At 46.7% G+C, this 18,650-nt stretch overlaps 6 protein-coding genes and 1 non-coding gene across 7 annotated transcripts; 2 read left to right on the top strand and 5 right to left on the bottom strand.

Annotated features, from left to right (window-relative positions):
• Positions 1-21: 21 nt before the first annotated feature.
• On the top strand, positions 22-2,418 carry PADG_01193 (uncharacterized protein; the record flags this gene model as incomplete). Its single annotated transcript, XM_010758515.1, has 5 exons — positions 22-291; positions 352-379; positions 445-1,208; positions 1,265-2,061; positions 2,127-2,418. 5 exons carry the CDS (start codon positions 22-24, stop codon positions 2,416-2,418), a joined length of 2,151 nt encoding a protein of 716 aa, XP_010756817.1.
• Positions 2,419-3,953: 1,535 nt separating this feature from the next.
• PADG_01192 (ATP-dependent 3'-5' DNA helicase) lies at positions 3,954-7,559 on the bottom strand (the record flags this gene model as incomplete). The annotated part of the gene is made up of 1 exon (XM_010758514.1): positions 3,954-7,559. The coding sequence occupies one exon, from the start codon at positions 7,557-7,559 to the stop codon at positions 3,954-3,956; it is 3,606 nt and encodes a 1,201-aa protein (XP_010756816.1).
• A 321-nt stretch (positions 7,560-7,880) lies between these two features.
• Positions 7,881-7,964, bottom strand: PADG_11221. Its single transcript has one exon. It is a non-coding gene; the product is annotated as a tRNA-Ala (tRNA).
• A 794-nt stretch (positions 7,965-8,758) lies between these two features.
• PADG_11220 (uncharacterized protein) lies at positions 8,759-8,938 on the top strand (the record flags this gene model as incomplete). The annotated part of the gene is made up of 1 exon (XM_010759487.1): positions 8,759-8,938. The coding sequence occupies one exon, from the start codon at positions 8,759-8,761 to the stop codon at positions 8,936-8,938; it is 180 nt and encodes a 59-aa protein (XP_010757789.1).
• A 211-nt stretch (positions 8,939-9,149) lies between these two features.
• PADG_01191 (uncharacterized protein) lies at positions 9,150-11,844 on the bottom strand (the record flags this gene model as incomplete). Its single annotated transcript, XM_010759048.1, has 4 exons — positions 9,150-9,215; positions 9,315-9,724; positions 9,864-10,473; positions 10,561-11,844. The coding sequence occupies 4 exons, from the start codon at positions 11,842-11,844 to the stop codon at positions 9,150-9,152; spliced, it is 2,370 nt and encodes a 789-aa protein (XP_010757350.1).
• Positions 11,845-12,850: 1,006 nt separating this feature from the next.
• On the bottom strand, positions 12,851-15,241 carry PADG_01190 (uncharacterized protein; the record flags this gene model as incomplete). The annotated part of the gene is made up of 5 exons (XM_010758513.1): positions 12,851-13,180; positions 14,037-14,178; positions 14,272-14,424; positions 14,507-14,936; positions 15,124-15,241. The coding sequence occupies 5 exons, from the start codon at positions 15,239-15,241 to the stop codon at positions 12,851-12,853; spliced, it is 1,173 nt and encodes a 390-aa protein (XP_010756815.1).
• A 647-nt stretch (positions 15,242-15,888) lies between these two features.
• On the bottom strand, positions 15,889-18,432 carry PADG_01189 (uncharacterized protein; the record flags this gene model as incomplete). Its single annotated transcript, XM_010759047.1, has 1 exon — positions 15,889-18,432. One exon carries the CDS (start codon positions 18,430-18,432, stop codon positions 15,889-15,891), a length of 2,544 nt encoding a protein of 847 aa, XP_010757349.1.
• Between the last annotated feature and the right edge of the window lie 218 nt (positions 18,433-18,650).

Genomic DNA, 18,650 nt, shown 5'->3' with positions numbered 1-18,650 from the left:
CCCGAAAACCATAGGTCCGAGATGAACCCATACTTTGCGCCTGAAGGCCTTGTAGCAAGCTACAATGCACCTTCAATGCATAAGGGCGCCCAGTTTGTCCTCCACCCTAGTATCTTGAGACCTTCACAATATCCCGACTCTATTACTTTCTGGCATAACCCTCATGAACAACGCATATCCCATCCTCAAGGTAACCATTCCCGTTTGCAAATGGCATCCATCCAAAATGATCAAAGAAAACACAAACGAACAAGAAGTGGATGCTTCACATGCCGTTCCCGCCGGGTGAAGGTTTGTCATTCCAAGGTTGGTAGGATTCTGCTAAGTGCCTCTTACTGATGTCCTATGCAGTGTGATGAAACTCATCCGATTTGTGATCGTACGTTCTCCTCACCTCACTGGAAATTCAAGTACTTAAATTGACGTTTTTTATAATACCTTCAGGATGCAGTAAAGGCAAAAGAGATTGCGTTTATCCGCCGCCACCGGTGAGAAAATCTGGAAGCCGCGCGAACCTGGATGCTGCAGAAAAGCATCCAGTAATACCTGAAAGTGAATCTTCCGATGAAAATGATGGGCGTGACACGGCGATTTCGAAAACAAACCCTACAGAACAGAACGAAGGTGCAAAAGAAAACATCTCTCTGTCACCGACTATACTGCGTCAGAAGGGTACTATGATTCGAAGAAAGAGCGTCCAATCCCTCAGCCGGCGGAAACTGCGTCAGCCTTCAGACGCATCGTCGAACACTCAGGAGAAAGGCAGTTCTCCCGGTAGTGATATTACGTCGGGAACTGCAGAATCTCGGAGTCCTGGTAGCAACATTGAAACGAGTCCAGAATCGTTGGAACCTGTCTTGGAGGCCATCTCGAACCTTCCTGTCACTTCCAATCTCAAGTACGACATCCGATTTTTCCTTGAATATCACCGACAGCAGATAACTTTTGAACACTACTGTTTGCGACAGCCGGCAGAAGCTTTTATCAAGAATGACCTTCTCGCGTCCGCTCTGCAATATGAACCGTTACTATACGCCGTCGTTGGTTACTCAGCTTATCATTATTCCATCAGGCACCCTAAAGGCAAACTTTACACCTTCCTTAAATATTATAATCAGTCAGTAACGGGCCTGTTGAAGTCGCTTAGTTCTGGTAACATCCACAATGATGCCATGTTGTTAACTATCCTTCAGTTAGCAACCTTCGAAGTATGTGTTAACCTTTCATCTTCATGCTATGCTTTTTGTTCTGACACAACTCGTAGGAATATCTAGGAGATTGGGCTAGTGTCATTGATCATCATCAAGCCGCTCATCGCATGCTCACCGAGCTCTACACGCCCGAAAAAATCTACCAAAATGAGTTTCGTCGTCATATCTTCATGTGGTACACCCGTTTTGATGTGGTATCCGGTCTCATAGCTGGGAACGAAACAATTTTGGATCGAGATTGGTACATTGCATGTGAATATTCTGCCACTGGAGATGCTGCCAACAATCCAGGGGATCTCAACAAACAATACTTGGCTTGGGGTGTCCGTAACAGAAGGATCGCTATGGATATGGCATCTTTGATTGCGAAGGCATCGCGTGGGGTCATCACAACAGAGGAATTTAACCGCCAAAACAAGGAGCTCTCAATCAGCATTGAGGAAATCCAGCAGAATTGGAATTCCTTGACCAATCCACAACACCTTGTCATGTCCTACCCGAATAAGGTGCCTCTTGGACCAGATGATATTGTCGATCCTTACGTGCCAGGGGGAATACATAATGAATCGCAGTGGGAAATGAACAACTGCCTTGTTGACGTACTTAGCACAATAATGATGCATAAATACCAAACTGGTGTGTTTTTGCAGCAGCTGGACCTCGCAGAATTGCAATTCCTCGCATTAGAAATCTGCCGTGTGGTAGAAGCCATGGAGCGGTGGCCCAATCGTCCGAAAGACTCTATGCTGTCGATTCATAATGCTTTAGGGCTGTCCACCCTATTTTTGCCGCGCGATGAACAGCATACCATGTGGTGTCGGAGAAAATTGGCGCAAGTAGAGCAACTAGGGTAAGACAATCTTTTACAAGAATATTATTGTGCCCACATCGCTGATCGTACATCTACACATCCAGACACATTCATCCGCCCGCGTTCCGTACCAAAATGGCAGATTTCTGGCAACTTCCGGAACTGACTCACTGGTGGCTCCCCAATGATGAAGGCTATCCAAGATTAGTTCGTGAAATTCGGGACTGGATTCGAGAGCGAGAATTGAAACCTCGAGACACCTTTCGGGAGGACGTGTGTGATTTGAAAACGATGTTCTGGCGAATGAATCTGGACGACACTGGCAGCACCAATGAAGGCTCTCCACAGGCTCCATCTTCCATAAGCGGAGTATTACCGTACCAGTCTCCGCCTTAGTCAACCCCGTAGCACACCATAAACGTACAACTTCGAGGTTCCCACATATTTTTATATGCGCAGATCGCTGTGGCTTTGGAGGTAAACTATTTCCGTTTCCTCATTTCTATTTGCCCATTTTAATGTTCCCCCCCATTCCCCCTTTTTTTGATTTTATTTCTCACTTTGGTATGGGTAGAGATCTTAGGTGCTTCACACTACTACGGGTGTGTTTATTTACTCTAATGTAATCATGGAACTACACCATCGGACTTCCAAACCTGAATTATACCGGTCTCTGTTAATTAGCCAGCCCTGGTCTATCTATCTGTTGGCAATGCCCGTCTTCATTGCCGTTAGCAGCTCCGGTCAAGGTGTCTTCATGATAAAGAATGACCAGATGAAACAACCAGAGTTGAGGGGAGTTTTGATCTTACATATATATATTTATTTTGAGTAAGTATTTGAGGTTCCCTTTCACATATCAATGAAAAAAATTCTTCTGGTCCTCTGCAGAAATATAGCTCAGAACGATTTGGACTGACAATCATAGGGGTAATTGAAATCCGCTGCAGATTTACGCGCATATATATATATATATATATATTTATGGGTATATATTTGGTGCAATAAAACCCAAAACGACATCTCTAGGGCACCTCTATGGTCATTCGATTTGCGCACTGCTTCTGTCGCATATATACATGCAACCTCACGTGAAACTCATGAAACGCGAGATTCCTTGGTTTATTACATCTTCTCGGATTCTAACAAGAGGCAGAAAGTTAAAGGGAGGGCCAGATAATATTTTATGGTCTGTTTGTGCCACAGTCGAAATAGAGTTACCTGGGAGGCGTTATTGATTGCTAGAATGCAGATCATTGGGAGATTGCGGGGGCCACTGGGTACGGAGGATGTGGGGAAAAAAAAACTAATAATGAAAACGTCTAGTCCTTTGTCTTTTTTGCTAAACGTTGTGGTATCTATGTTTAATGGCGGGTCCGTCGGGTCTGAGCGGCGATATATCGCTGTCGATTCTATACGTTTTCCTTCCCCTCTTCATTAATTGTTCGTTCTAGTGATAGAACGTTAATTATTAGTTTTATTGCATTTCGTTTTATGGACTGCATACAGTATTGTGTTTTTGTGAATAGCTGAGCTGAACTCCTCACCGAACTTCGTCTGAGAATGGGCGTAAAAACTGTATTTTTCTTGATGTTAAATTCGAGGTACTCTTCTGGATAAGTTGTGGTATCAAAAATATTCTACCTGGGCAAACAAAGGCTGTACTTCTTTATTATATGTCATATACCCCACATGGTTCATCACTTAATCTATTCTCTTTATATCTCCCAGTTCCAAAGGCATTAGTAATGGTGAAGCTGATATCATATTGAGAAGGATACTCCCATGAAGAAACAGGGAAAAAAGACACAAGACTGAATGCAGTGCCTGTCATTTCTTAGTTACCATTTTATTTGTGCATCCATGCATTCATTCATTTGAAAGGCTATGTTTTACTTGAGGAAGTCCCCATATTTGCCAAACTACAAAATTCATCCTTCACTTTCCTCCTCCCCATAAACCGGAGCCACCACACCCGGCCTCGCAGAAACCTCCACAGCCTCAACAATAGTCTCCAATCCCCCAGCTAACTCTATTCCCTCCTGACTAGACAACCACGCTTGGTCCCTCGACGCAGCACCAGCTGCCCTTAGCACATCTTCACCCCATGGTAACGCATCGACATCCACCTCAATCCCCAGCAAACACTTCAACACCACGCCAGCACCGGCTTTGCTCATAACAACATTCAACTCTTTGCACCGTTCATCACACACACACTCGATGCAGCCCTGAGGACTAGTACATTGGCACGCCTCGAGACGCCCTAGTGCCCGTTGTAGAAGGCTATTAATGAATTCAAATGCCTTTGCGGCGATTCCCGAGCCTGATGACCCCCCCTTAGCATCGTAAAAAGTGAGTCGGGCCGGACGCTGTCGGGCAGGCTTGGGCGGTGGGGGAACATCTTTTGATCGGGCATGGCTTATTGCTTGTTTGTGTTTGGGACCTAGTTCCTTTATGGCGACTTTGCATTCTGTTCGGACGTCGCCAGGTAACGAGATGATGTATGTTGGCAACAGGGCTAGAATGGCATGTTCTGCGGCATGAATAGAAGCGGCAGCGTTGAGATTTCTGGATTTAAGTATCTCAAGCGCCTTTTTAGGGATGTCTAGCCACATACCTTTGCTTAGGGTTTCAATTGGCTGACTATCAAGCGCCACCGCGTCGAGGATTCGGCCTTTTTTGTCCAGTTTAAAAAAGCCGTAGACTAGAGTGCGGATTTTGATGGCACCGAAGAAAGCACGGGTGTTGCATTCCCTGCTAATGCGTCTGATAGCTTCTGTTTCAATGGGGTCGACATCCGTGAAGTCCCGTTGTCGAGTCGTCCAGTCTACATGGACGCGGACAACACGGGCAAAACGCCGGTCGATGTTGAGTTCTTTGATCAAGTAAGGATTCCCTTGGTGGAAGAAAATGCCTCCTTCATAAATACTGAAGAATACCCTAGATTCCTCAAGTTCTTCAATAACGGCATTTTGATTGTTTGTTGTGTCAATGACTGCATAATGGTTATCTGTTGTGTCGCGAATAGCAACACATCTCGAGGGCAGTGGAAGGAATCGCTCATGACAATGGTAAAATCCTAAGTTATCCTTAATGAGCCGCGTGGTTGCGAACTCCTGGAGCAGTGCGCCAAAGTATTTTATATCTTCATCTGGGTGAATGGGCATTTCAAATGCAGCACATTGAACATGACCTTCGAGAACTAATTCATTCTGCAAGTCCACCTGAAGCTCGCAGTTAGGTTTCGTGAAAAGCTCATCTGGGTTTTGCATGTAATATTGGTCAGTGGCATTTGAATCACCGACAAGAATAGAAACAGAGTCCTTATTTCTGCGACCAGCGCGTCCACTCTGTTGACGTAAATTTGATATTGAGTAAGGAAACCCAAGCGTTATCACAGCATCGAGCGAGCCGATATCGACACCCAGCTCCAGAGCATTCGTGGCCACAATCCCAAGTAATTTCCCTTCAAACATATCTCGCTCTATTTTTCGTCTATCTTGCGGGCTATAGCCCCCACGATATCCCATTACAAATTTTGAGACGCTTGGTCGATCGAGGTTTCTGAACTCATCTCTGACGGCACTGAGCAAGAGCTCGCACTGCTTTCGGATTCGACAGAAAGCAATCACCCGTACGCCTCTCAAAATTAACTGACAGAACAAACAGGCAGTCTCCCTGATGCTGTTAACGCGACCAGAAGATGGGTCACCAGGATCACGAAAGGGGGTATTCCAACATATAAATTCCTTTCTACCCGATGGTGACCCGTCAATGTCTGTTAACTTCACATCATCGATTCCAAAAATCGTTCTCATATGTTCTTCAGGATTTGCAACCGTGGCTGAACAAGATATAAACCTGACATGGCGGTTTCCAACCGCAGCACATACTCTCCGTAATCGTCTCATGACGAACGCAATATGAGAGCCAAAAAGACCATTATAAACGTGTAACTCATCTACAACCACGAATTTCAAGTTCTTCAGAAAAGTCCGCCAAGAGGATTCGTGAGGCAATATAGTGATGTGTAACATATCTGGATTGGTGAAAATAATCCGTGCCTCGTCTCGAATCGTGTTTCTATCTTCCATAGGGGTATCTCCATCAAAGGTTTCCACAAGGGTATGTTCTAATCCTTCGATATATCCCAGTAACTCCTTCAGGCTTCGTCGTTGGTCCTGAGCAAGCGCCTTAGTCGGAAAGATATACATCCCTCGACTCTGGGGGTCCTGTTCCAACTCATGCAGCATTGGAACTTGGTAAATTAGGGACTTCCCTGAACTTGTCGAAGTAGACACGATGACATTATGCCCGTCATGAAGGTTGTTGATAGACTCTGCCTGGTGGGAATAGAACTGGGTGATACCTCGCGTATTATACAAGGCATTAATCAGACTTTGTGAAAGAGCGAACTTGAGATTACCGTAGACAGCTGGCTGCGAGTCAATGACCCGATGGCCATCAGGTACTATCTGACCGGTATACCACTCCATTTCCTTTATGTTGGCAACGATTTCTGCGATTGTTTGACGCTCCCTAGGGATCTGTGCCGGCAGCCTAGCGATGGTAGGAGTGCTCTTCCCGCTACGGGCTATTTCAGGCATGAACTTTTCTTTATCAGCCTCCAGCTTCTCGACGGGATCGATATCCTCACCCTTACACTTGACAAGGAACGCATCAACAGCATCCGCAAATTTCCTATTTCGTTTCTCGATCAGGCCCATCATATGCTTTTGGCTGTAGACGGGCATTCTAAGGTCTTCTTCTTTCGATTTCTTTCGCGAAGTGGGCTGCTGGATCTCTTTCTTCAATTCCCCATCCACAAATTCGAACAATAACACCTCCTTCTCACCATGATGAGCTGCACCTTCATTGGTATCGCTGTCCTGGCCCATCCCCTCAGCCTCCCAATCACGCCACATTTTCCCACCCCTCGTGGTTTTTGCCTCTTTTACTCCCACAAGATCTATAACTCCCCTATCAACACTCTCAAACCTCACAGATCGCGGGATCAGCACTTTGACTCTCGCCACATCTTCAACACTTAGTCTTCGCCCACCCGTCTGCGCTTCAACGGCTGCCTTGATATTATCGAACGTAGTCGCAAAGTGCTTTCGCGCGGAGCAGAAGGTGTACACGAGGTTAAGTGCCCGGTGCGTTTGAGAGAGAATTGTGAAAGATTCAGGCCAAGGAATCGCTGGGACAGAGGTGGCGGACAATGTTTTTGACCGGGATCGGGAAGAAGTACTACTTGATCTCGAGGATGGGGTGCTGGAACGCTGCTTTTTGACAGTTTTGGTCAACTTGCTTGGAACATCCTGGGTCTTGGTAGGGAAGGTAGTGTTGGTGGTGGATGCATCCGCTAGGGTTTCCGAGGTGGATTTTGGACGACCCTTTCCGATATCGGGAACTTCTGCCCCATCACTTGGAGGCTTCGAAGCAAAAGGAAGAGATGCAGATTCCTCTGCTGTATCTGCTTGTTGCTTGTCATCCAAGGCATAGTTTGCCTTTCTTTTCAATTTATTATTCATAGATGCTGAATTGGAGTCATGTGAGACCCAGCTCAATGAAATATCATGCTATCATTTCACATTATCCTTTTCAGAATGTACTGGCTGAGCTGGAAGAAATTTATCCATGGATATGTATACAAATAATTAGGTATCTAAGTGTCACTCAGAAACGCGTGGTCATGTGACACCGATTAATTTTCAAGCCCAAACTTACCGCAGTCGCTGTGCAGCTGTTCACGCAGCATGCCATGAGTATAAAAGAAAATTAAAAAGAGAGGGGAGAATGAGATACAAAAACTCTTTCTCAGCTCAGAAATGTGAAAAGCAGAAAAAGGAAACTGGACAATGTGATAATCGAAATCACGACCTTTCGCAAGCGGTTGGGATGCAAAGCGAACGCTCTACCAACTGAGCTAATTGCCCCGCTGGTCTTACTAACAAAATTCAGTGGCAGACTTCATAACGATGAGGGGATATAGTTCCGCCTTGGATGTCTCAAACCTCTCCCGATCAGCAAACTGTTGTCAATCAATTGTTCCATGGCGGTGGTTGTCATTTAAGGCATCCAAGGTAGTCTGGAACTAAATACTTGCGCTCTATAAACCGGTTTTTGTGTGTAAAACAGTGGGAGTCGAAAGACCAGGGCAGCTATGATTTATAACCTCTATTGTCCCAATGGAGCAGTCCCCTGATGATAATTCTTCACGGAAGTGAGTATTCAGATTCCCTCTTCTGAGCATTCTCACACAAGCCAGTGTCATCGCTCATCAATTGTTCGTTTCTTAATTTCCGAGTAATTCGAGTCTTGTTACACTTTGAAGTAGGGATTTTCTCTGTACTGCACTCCGCAAGTATGGAACGAATGCAATGTCAGAGCTTGGGTTTAGGAGGACTAGAAATAGTAAACACATTCAACATAAGAAATGGGCAAGATGTTCACGGAATGTGTACCGTATATATAAAATTAGGGAAAACTTAGGAGAGCATAGGAGAAAGGAAAAAAAAAAGCAATCAAATTTATTTATTGTCTGGTAGATTGGAGTCCACGAATAAAAACGAAAAAGAACAATGATAATAATTTATTGCGGGCGCGGAAAGAAAGAAAAAAAAAGGGGGGGCTAAGAGGGCAGAAAAGTTGCTGATTTAGGGTTCTCAAAAAGGTATATGTTTCCTTTCCCTTACCTTCCCGTTTTACTCCTTCACCGTTACGGTGTACCATGCATTGCCATGCTGCGAAATCAAACTTGAACAAGGAGAAAGCAAAGAGCGGGAAAATAGGCAAGAATAATGTCTTGCAAAATGGACAAAAATGGAGGCGCAAGGGTGGGACAGGACAGGGAGAATATGCCACCGAAAATAGCGAAAAGTGGAAAAAGGGGAACCTAAATGGCGATTGAAGACCCAAGGGAAAAGACCGGTACGGTATGGTTTCTATGATTCGGGTGGGTGGAAGAATTGTTTTTCGAGGATGTTTATAATAAAAGTTTTAAAAATAAAAAAAACAAAAAGACAGAGAATCGAGAGAACCGAAAGGGGGTGTTTCAAAAAAAAGAAAAAAAGAAAAGAAACAGAACGAGAGTAAAGGGAAAACGTGGCAAAGACGACCGCTTAAAGGCTCTCTTGGAGTTCTCGTATGGTCACATAGAGTTCCTTGGCTACATCGTCATTTCCGGTCTGCAGATAAACTTGAGTCAGAAGAAAAAGAGCCAAAAACAACAGCGAAAACAATGAAGGCGATGAAGGCGGAGAGACGAATGACATGACAGGACATACCCTAAACAAGAAAGGAACAGATCTTCCCTCCTCGAACCCGGCAAAATGCACCTGCTTCCCCGACGGCCGGGCCCCAGTCGGATCCCCCGCCTTCATGCCCTTGAAAACAGGAATGTTGAGAATAACCCGCCACACACCATCAGCGCGCATGAGCAGTCGGGCTGTTTTCTTTTTCGGTGTTGTGTGGTCTTCAGCTGCAGCCGCTCTTTCTCCTTCGCCTTCAGCTTCTGCCTTTTCTTCGTCTTCTTCAGATTCCTTTGAATCACCGTCGCTAGAGCTTCTTGTAGCTGGCTCCCAGACGTTGACTTTGAAGAGGCCAACACCGCGTTCCTTCCATTCTTTGCCGTCAAAATGGAATAACTTGCCGCGACATGAGAAGATGGTGTCCTCTCCTTCTTCGCCGGTTTCGGCTGGAATAGAGCAGTTAGCAAACTTGAATGGTTTACATGTACATAGAGGGACGTATTCTTATGTGGATAGGAACGGTTGGAAAGGGAGTAGAATGAAAAATAAAAAGGAGCGTAAAAGGAGGACAAAACTCCAACATACTTTGCTGTTCATGGAACCTCTCATCCCCCTTCTCTTCCTCCAGGCCTTCAAAAGCAGGCTTGCCCTCATCTCCCCCCTCGCCTTCCTCCTCACCCTCTTCATCGTCAGAGCTAGCAGCTCCCAGAATTTTTTGTTTCGCAGTACTTTCCAAAGTCCCGGAGCTACCCGCAGGGGCTGCGAAACTCGTTAATCCCCCGCCGAGCCTTGGCGCAGCGGCTCCAAAACCACTAGCAAACGCACTTTTGCCAAAACCAGCTCCGCCGCCTCCAAATGCACTAAATGGAGAGGCGCCGGCTGCAGCTGCGAAGGGGGAAGCTGCAAATGATGATGAAGAGGGGGCAGCGGTTCCTTTGCCTGCCATAGGTTCAACAGTGGATGCAGGCTTGAAGGGAGAAGTTGAGGTAGCAGAGGCTCCCAGGGTGCCGAATGGGGACCTCTCTGAGCCGGCAAAGGCTGCTAGTGCTGATGAGGCAAAGGCTGATGCGGAGGTGATGGGTGGTTTCTTCACTTTAGATTCATCTTTTGGTGTCTGTTCGGAGGTGGCAGATGGCTGAATCGACGCGAATGGGGACACAGCTGAAATATTCGAGAATGGGTTTGGTGGGGTAATCTGGGTATATAGATGTGAGGACGTAAATGCAAATTGCGAAAGAGAAATTAATCAATATAGGGACATCAGGGGGATGTTATATCAAACCTTTTTTGGAACTAAATCAGAATCAACCTGAGAGCTCCTATCTTGCGAATCGTCACGATGTCTTTTCTTCTCTGGTTCACCCTTTACTGTGCGATTGATTGATGTGCCCTTGAATTTATCGACTGGGTCTCCATTGCTAGCCAATGCAGCCCCTTCCTCAGCCGTTTCGTCGACATTGTCTGACTTCACAAGGTCTGTGTCGAATTGATCTCTACCGCGCTTCTTCTTTGGGCTGAGGATCTTATTGACAGCGTCTGTCCCTACAGATTTAAGGTGTTCTGTTGGCGTACGTAGTCCAACTTCATTGGCAGGAGAATCCATAGCGTTCGTATCTGCCATGTCTTGTGTCTCCGCCGCCGCCAACTTCCTCTCTGACGATTCGTGCTTTTCGCTCTCATCTTCCGCTTTCGAATCCCTCGACCGCTTCCGTCGATGGCCAACATCATCCACGCCTCGTTCTCCCGAGGCATCATCATCCTCGTCATCCCGATTAACGTTTTCCAGTGATCGTTTCCTCCGTAGTCTACCGCGGCCGTCCGAACTGCTCGTATCACTCACATTGTCTGCTCCGCTCACGGGTGCTGTCTGTGATGCCATAACGTGGTCCTGCGGCAAATCTGCGCGAGCCACACCAGCGATGGAGGTTTCCTTGAGTTTCTGGCGAACAGGACGCTCACCAGCGCCATCTTTTGGTCTGTCAGAGACTGGATATTTGATCTCTTCTTGTTCTGCTTCGTGGAATTTCGTACCTTCTGAGAGTTCGGCAGCGTCATTATCTGAGGTGGGTTCGGTATCTCGGTTCATGGGAGCGGGTCCTTGATCCGGGTTAGAGAGTGCCTTCTCAACATTGGAATTATCTGTAGAGTTTTCTTTTAGGAGCCGTTGTTGCTGTTGTTGATGGTCATGGGACTGGAAGAAAAATATTTGCTCTTCTAATTCTGATTCTGATTCTGATTTCTCTTCTTGGGAAGGAGATGGTCCATTTGGCGTACCTTGGAGAGGGGTAGTAGGTTGTATGTTGGTGGAAGGGGGGAAGACATTATCCGATTTGGACGCTTCGGTGTTTCCAGAGTCAGATAAGGGGGCAACGTCACTTTCTGCCGGAGATTCAGGCTGAAGCATAGGGCTCTTGTCCCGCGTACCTTGGAATGAGTCTCGAGGATGCTTATCCATGGGTTCTGTGGTATCCGAAGCGGTTGAGCAAGGCTCTGTATCAATGGATGCCGAGGGGGATTTGCTGGCGGTCTTACCAATCAAAACACCGTTCAGGTGGTGTGCATCCATGCCTGACTTTAAATATTTTTCTCCTTCAACGTGGTAAGCTGGGGAAGGTAGGCTGCGTCTATATCCCGAGCTATTCTGTTGCTGTGCCTAGTGTTCTTGGGTGGTGGTAGTGGTTGTTGTTGTTGTCGTCGTCGTCGTCGTGGTGTTGAGTCGGGCTGGATTGGGCGGTGGCACAGTTTTCGCGGTGTTTATTCGGTACGTGGGGGTTCTTCCAAGTGGTTGATATTCCCAACAGCGTAGTGTCTGGATTTCTTGTATGTATAGATCTTCCACTTGAAAACAGCTTGGGCGAATATATGAGGCAGAGCAGAGCGATTGTTTCTGGAGAATCCCTTTGCTGGTTGTTCTGGCAGTGGTTGTTGTTTGTTCCCAGCGAAGTTCTAACCACTAACTAGTTCGGCTAACTAGTTTATTTAACGGAGTTAGTTAACCAGCGATTTACTCAACTAAACACATAAGCCAAGCCAAGCCAGCAGCAGGTTGGAAATTTGAAATCCACTGATTACTGAACTTGACCCACTGATCAGACACTCAATCAAGACACCGGAGTCGAAACGCTTGAAACAAAGAGCCCAATGGATGAACGGAGTGTATCTGGTAATCCAACACGTCAACGGAACGGACAATCTCCCTGGTTGACCTATCAAAGCCTACGGTGAATCGCGGGCGGGGCTGCAAAATTGTTGGGAAAAAAAACTGTGCCGCTAACTATCCTATCATAGGATTATAATAAATTCGCCATCGACTAAAGTGCCAGATGGAAGGAAGTGTTTATAGACAAAGGGGGGGCGCAGGCACGAATGGACAGAAGGAATCTAAGATATCCCTGGAGTTGACAAGCGTGGAGGAGTCTGACAGACGGGTTATTTAAAAATCTGATGATGGACAGGCAATTGGCTGTATTAAACTATTGTATGGCGAACCAGTGCTGAGTACACGGAGGCTAAGTTAATGGCGAATATGCTCTGCTGAGAGAAGGGGGAGAAGATCTCTGTCAAGGGCTCAATTACCGCCTACGATGAATCGGTGGATTTTCGAGCATCCCAACGATTGTTTTGGTTCCAGAAATGATCAGTTCTCTAGAAATACCGAAAGAAGCTATTGCTTTACTGCTATCCTGTTGGACCAGGAGAATAAGACTCTGGGAGGCAAATCTACTCAAACTGCAACTGTCAGGGGTAAGCTTGGAGGTACCGTATTCCGTATATAACATGAGGAAAAGGTTGAGAGAAGATAAGGGAGTTGTTGAATTACAAGGTACCCCGTTTTCCTCTTCTTCCTCTTCCATCAACCATTCAAGTTCTTTGTTATGGGGGCATTCAGTGGTTTCATATATCTAGTCATTGTGTATGTTGGGTCAACTATGTATTTTCTGTTGGGAGGATTCACCCATAGTCAAGATCCAAATGGCCATGTTCATTGTCTACATTCATTCATTCGAGTGGAGCATAGAGAAGAACTTCATCCATTTGTTGAGCTTCTGAACAGGATCATGGGACAGGCAACGACAAAAAAAAATTATTAAATAAATAAATAAGTAAATAAATAAATAAATAAAAATATATAAAAAAGTTAAAAGGCTGGTATTCAACTGATTGAACTCCAACTTAGACATCACTTCAAAGATTCTGTACTGGAGATCTCAAAACCTCGGTGAAGGAAGGAAATGTCAAGTTATTGGTGTAGAGATGAAGATAGTAAATAGCCTCTCAATGTATATAGTACCGTTCATAAAAAAGCATCTCACAGGAAAGACAACTAACGACTAGCCAAAGGAACAATGGCATAGGAGCAGTTAAAGACGCAATGTATAAGCTCAAAGGAATAGGGATAAACCATGGGATAGATGAACTAGCAAAATGAAGCCATCACTGCTCACATTGTTATGGGGGGAAAGGTAATGATGAACCAGCAAACTAATACCGTAAAATAGGTAGATAGAACACAGAGCAATCCCCAATTTCCCTCGAATCCCCTCGAATGGCACATAGTATCTCCCTCACCTCACGTCACTACATACCATCTCACCTTCATCCGGTCCATCTTCGTAGGTCCTCAAAGCCAACTTCAAAGTTCCACCCACCTTAACTGATAAAACACAAGCACCCTATCCCAATATAAAATACGAACAGCGGATAGACGGCGATTAACACGCGATTCTTTACCACCCCAGAGCCCCCCAGGATACTTACTCCCGCAGCCAGTGACCAGGATATCAAGACGAGGTAGACCGGGATGCGAGCTATGACAGGTAAACCAAAGGCGCTGAGGATGGAGGCAATGACGAGGGGGAAAAGTGTGTAGCCGATTATGCAGACGGATTGAAAGAAGGAGCTAATTTTGAATGTGTCAGCACAAACTATGGAGTGATGTTTTATGGAAAAGCTAAGGCAATGAAAAAATGGGGGGAAGCGGATAGGGACTTACATGTTCCCTCCCAGCAACTTAATTTGCATTGTCACCACCGCCTCACCAATCCACACTATGCAAAAGACGCCCGAAAAGACCAGACTCGCCTGGTCACCCTGCGCCCGCATGGACAGAAACATACTGAGCAGCAGACAGAAAATCAATGGACCCCTGAACGACACTACAAATTAGCCAACACGCATCCCATAAAACAAAATAACCAATAACCCCATCACCGGTCAACACCACATACCAAAGATCCCAATCCCTTAACCCCTCACTCATACCCGCCTGTAGTACAACATCCGCATCCGGCCACCGTCCCACCAACCCCCTAATCCCGCCACCACGCCCATTGCCAAAGCCCGTCGCCTCCCCGCGCTCCGCCGCTCCTATCCCTCCCCCGCGCGTTAACATGCCACCAAGCAGATACTTGGGCCACAGCACTTGTCGCATCTTCTCCCAGACGGCTAGCAGGTCGCGTGATAGCGTTGCCCAGACGGTCTCGTCAATGGTATTTTGCGGAGCGCGCCTGTCTTCGCCCGGGATGGAGGAGGTGAGGTATGAACTGGTAATGTTGGGGCGGGCGGAGGAGGACGAGTTTGAGCCGATGTTGCCGGTTAGAGGGGCGCGGTCGGTTGTGGTGGTGTGATCGTTGTGGAGGGGGTCGTCCGCTTCGATGGCTGTCAGTGCGGGGGGGGGAGGTGTTAGTATTCGAAATGTGCGAGTATATATTGATTGCATTTGCGTTGTAATGGAGTATGAAATTGAGAATTGCGAGAAGGGATCATCTCAGCTCCAGCAGAGACGAATGATTAAAGGTACCATCAAAAAAAAAAAAAAGAAAAAAAGAAAAAAAGAAAACCATACATTCATCCTCTTCTAAAAGGTCATTATCTACTACTGATTCATCGTCGTGCTCGATGACAAATGGACTTCCTGTGCTAGTGCTTCCAGTTCCTCCTCCACCGCCAGAACGGCTGGCCATCATCGCTGTCAGAAATTCAGACACGCCCCGGGTTGAGCAACGAAGCTCTAGAGCATTCCCCTGTGCCTCCCTCGCAGAATGATCAAGGTTATGTCGAAGCTAGGACGTGGAAAGCTTTCCGTTGTTACGGTCTTATGAAAATCGTATTCAGATTAGCGAGAAGCTTATTATCAATTAGTCCAAAGTAACAAGATGTTGTCCGTTACCCAATGACTGATTTTCGGGAACAATCGACCGTTAGTTATTGAGGCTGGGTGAGAAGCGTTTTATTGTAGTGTTTTGATGTTGCCTTTACGTACAGTTCAATATCACGTGATAATATAGAGAGTCGTTTGGTAGATATATAAATTATCGAACTGAAAGAGACATGGGGGCGGTAAGTATATAGAAACAGTGAAATGAGCATGTTATTTCAAATACAGCAGAGGGAGAACTAAAAGCATTTAAAGTCAATTATGCCCAGTTCCCATACCTAATCCCATCTCCTCCATTGTCAAATCAAGCCAACTCAATACTCCCTACCCTTTGACTCCAGAATATAAAGAATTAAAAGACACAATCCCGTACCCCATGAGAGATGGACATTGGTGTAGCGTAGTATATAAGACATCATTAGAACAAAAAGTCCAAAAAAAAAGGACCACTTCCTACAAGTCCACAACCAGAACCATCTCCATCACCCGATCAACCAACAATTGCCCTTCCCCCTTCCACCGCCCATCCCGCCAAATATCCCACATCCAAAACCTCAATCGCGTCCTCCAATCCACCTCATCAAGCTGCAAATTCCAATTCCCATCCCGCGAGCCAGAAGCACCGCCTGTATACCCAGGATACCCAGAATAATACAGCGTACTACCAGGCCCACTACCGCTGCGGCCGGAGTAACCATACAGTTTTGCCAGGGCATCACTCGGCAAAGTGCCCGGGGCAGCTGAAGTCGGGGAAGAGGAATTGAGTAGACCTTGCCGTAGGCGCCACTGGCGCTCTGCCCGTTCGCCCGCACGCCGTGCGACGGCTTCTTCATCTTCGGTAAGGTAGAGGTCGCATTTGTTACATTCGGTACAGCGGGAGCCTGGGTTGAGGCGAAAATGTTCGCAGAAATGTTTGTAGCCTTCCGGTTCTTCGTCTTCGGCCGGTACAGCGTTGTTGGCGATATTGACGTCATCGTCTGAGTAATCGTTTTCGTTGTCATCTGTCACGTTCCCTAAATTGCCGTCTAGTCCATGGTCGCCAAGGGGGGCGTTCTCTATATTGTTGTTATCCTGGTCGCGGGCAAGCCACCTATGTCGAGCTCTTGCTGGTTGTTGGCGGGCAGGCGGAATATGGTTGGCGCCGGCGATTCGAAGGGGAGGGCCAAGAGCTTTGCGGCATATATAGCACATCGCGTACCCGCACACACAGGTGAGTTTGTTGCAGCCGGATGACTTGACAAAAGAGAGACCACAACGTGGGCAGGTGCGTTTAATTGCGGCCGTGCGGGCAGCTTCGACAGTTGTTCGCAGAGAATGGAGGAGAGGCTCATGACACTGGTGGGGATCCTGCCATGGCTTGCGGCAGTTAATACAGCTATCGGAGCGGCAGGATGGGTTTGAACAGGTAAATCGCTGTGCGCGGGTTTTGAGGCAGATGTTTCGTAGTGAAGTAGATAAGATCGTGGAAATAATTGACGGGGAAAATACGAGATAATATAAAACCGGAAGAATAAGAATGGGTATCAAGTCGAGCAGAAATATTATCGTAATAATTGTCGGGAAGAGATTCCCACGTCGGAAACGCCAGCTAAACCCTTTCCCCGTCGGATGGTAAACGGGATCAACCTCCGCATACGAACACAGCGGGCAACGTATCAATTTCAGTTGAGATTTCAAAAGGGATTCCGAAGCAAGGCGATCTTCAAATTTCTGATAGGTTTCTGCCCCAGCTTTTTCGGCTAAAATCGCTCTTTTCACAATCATCGGGTCCAGGGCGCCCTCACACGTACCCTCTGACACCGGCGCCAGACAGCGTAATGTTGATTTTTCATGGAAAATGGATCTCCCCCACCCCTGGCCGAAAAGGGCCTCATGAGTGGTTCGCTGGATGCAGTTGAAACAGATAATGTGAAAGTTGACAGGGCAGGTTGCTATCTGCTCGAAAGTAACGTCTGAAAGGCAGCAAGCGCATTCATACAGAGCTTCCGCAGCCTTTGCCTCAGCTTGGTTAAGCTCTTCCGCCAGCTGTTGGCTCTTATCCTCCTGGTCCTGTTTTCTTTGAGCCAGCTTTGGAGCCAAAAATGTATTGTACAATTCCCTATCTAGTTCCAAACATCCCGTTTCTTTCAACCCGGGGACAAGTTCCCCATCCGGCAACCTTTGCCAAATCAGGAGCGGATGCTCATCTTTATCCCTCTTCCTCTTGAACGGAAAGATGCTACCAAATGTCACCCGCCAGCTTTTGCGGGACAGTTCTTGTAACGTTGGGCGGGATCGTGTGTATGAGAAGTTAACCTCCGCCAGCACAGCGTCGATGGTACTTCTGCTCAACGCGCGGAATTCCTGAGAAAGCGTCGCCTTAACCGCAGCTTTGTACTCTTCGCCCTGAAAAAGCTCTTCGTGTGGGATCCATCTTGTCCTTCTCCCCAGAGCATCCCCATTTCCGTTAACTGCAATAGCGCCTCGACCTGTTTCCTCTGTTCCAGCACCAGGACCAGCTTTAGCATCCTGTTCCGGCACATTCCACCTCCCTTTCACCCACTCAGCCCTATGTCTCAGCAGCTGCTCCACACACACGTGCAACCTGCTGTTGCCATCAAATCTAACCAGCAACTCCCGAAAAACCTCTATCTTCACGTCGGGAAACAGCTGCGAAAGCGTAGCCAGCGCTTCGTTGAGCTCTCGGCGATCACGCTCCTGTTTTTCTCCAATATTTTCGCTGGTAGCTGGGTCGCTAGGTGATTTTGTTCGGGTCGCTAGGCTGAACGGGTTAACATGTAGTGTTTCAACGATGGAGGAGGCAGGGCCTGCGGAAGCGGATGCTGGTGTTTCTTTAGGCGTTGGTGACGAAGGTTGAGCCTGAGGGAAGGACGAACATGAAGACGAGGAGGATGAGAATTTCGATGAAGGAGAATCATTTGACGGAGATGGTGTACTTTTGCTCTGGGTAGGGGAGGTTCGAGAAGAAAAACTTGAGAGGGCCAGGGAGAGCACCATGATTGCGGGATAGCTACATGATTTGAAGGATAGAGGGAACAAAACAGTTTTTGGAAGGGGCTTTGCGGAGCTTTTCCTGTTATTATTATTATTATTATTATTATCGTTGTCGTTGTTCGTGTTATGATATTAGTATTTGATTTTCAGCTGGATTTTCCTCTATGGTGCTGCTTGTCCGACTGGATATGTTGAGGCTGAGTCCGCTCATTCAAATACAG

Source organism: Paracoccidioides brasiliensis (genome assembly GCF_000150735.1).
Source record: "Paracoccidioides brasiliensis Pb18 unplaced genomic scaffold supercont2.2, whole genome shotgun sequence".
In the NCBI taxonomy this organism is placed as follows: Eukaryota; Fungi; Ascomycota; class Eurotiomycetes; order Onygenales; family Ajellomycetaceae; genus Paracoccidioides; species Paracoccidioides brasiliensis.
Note: the sequence above shows the minus strand (reverse complement) of the source record. Positions and strands in the feature narration are given on the sequence as shown.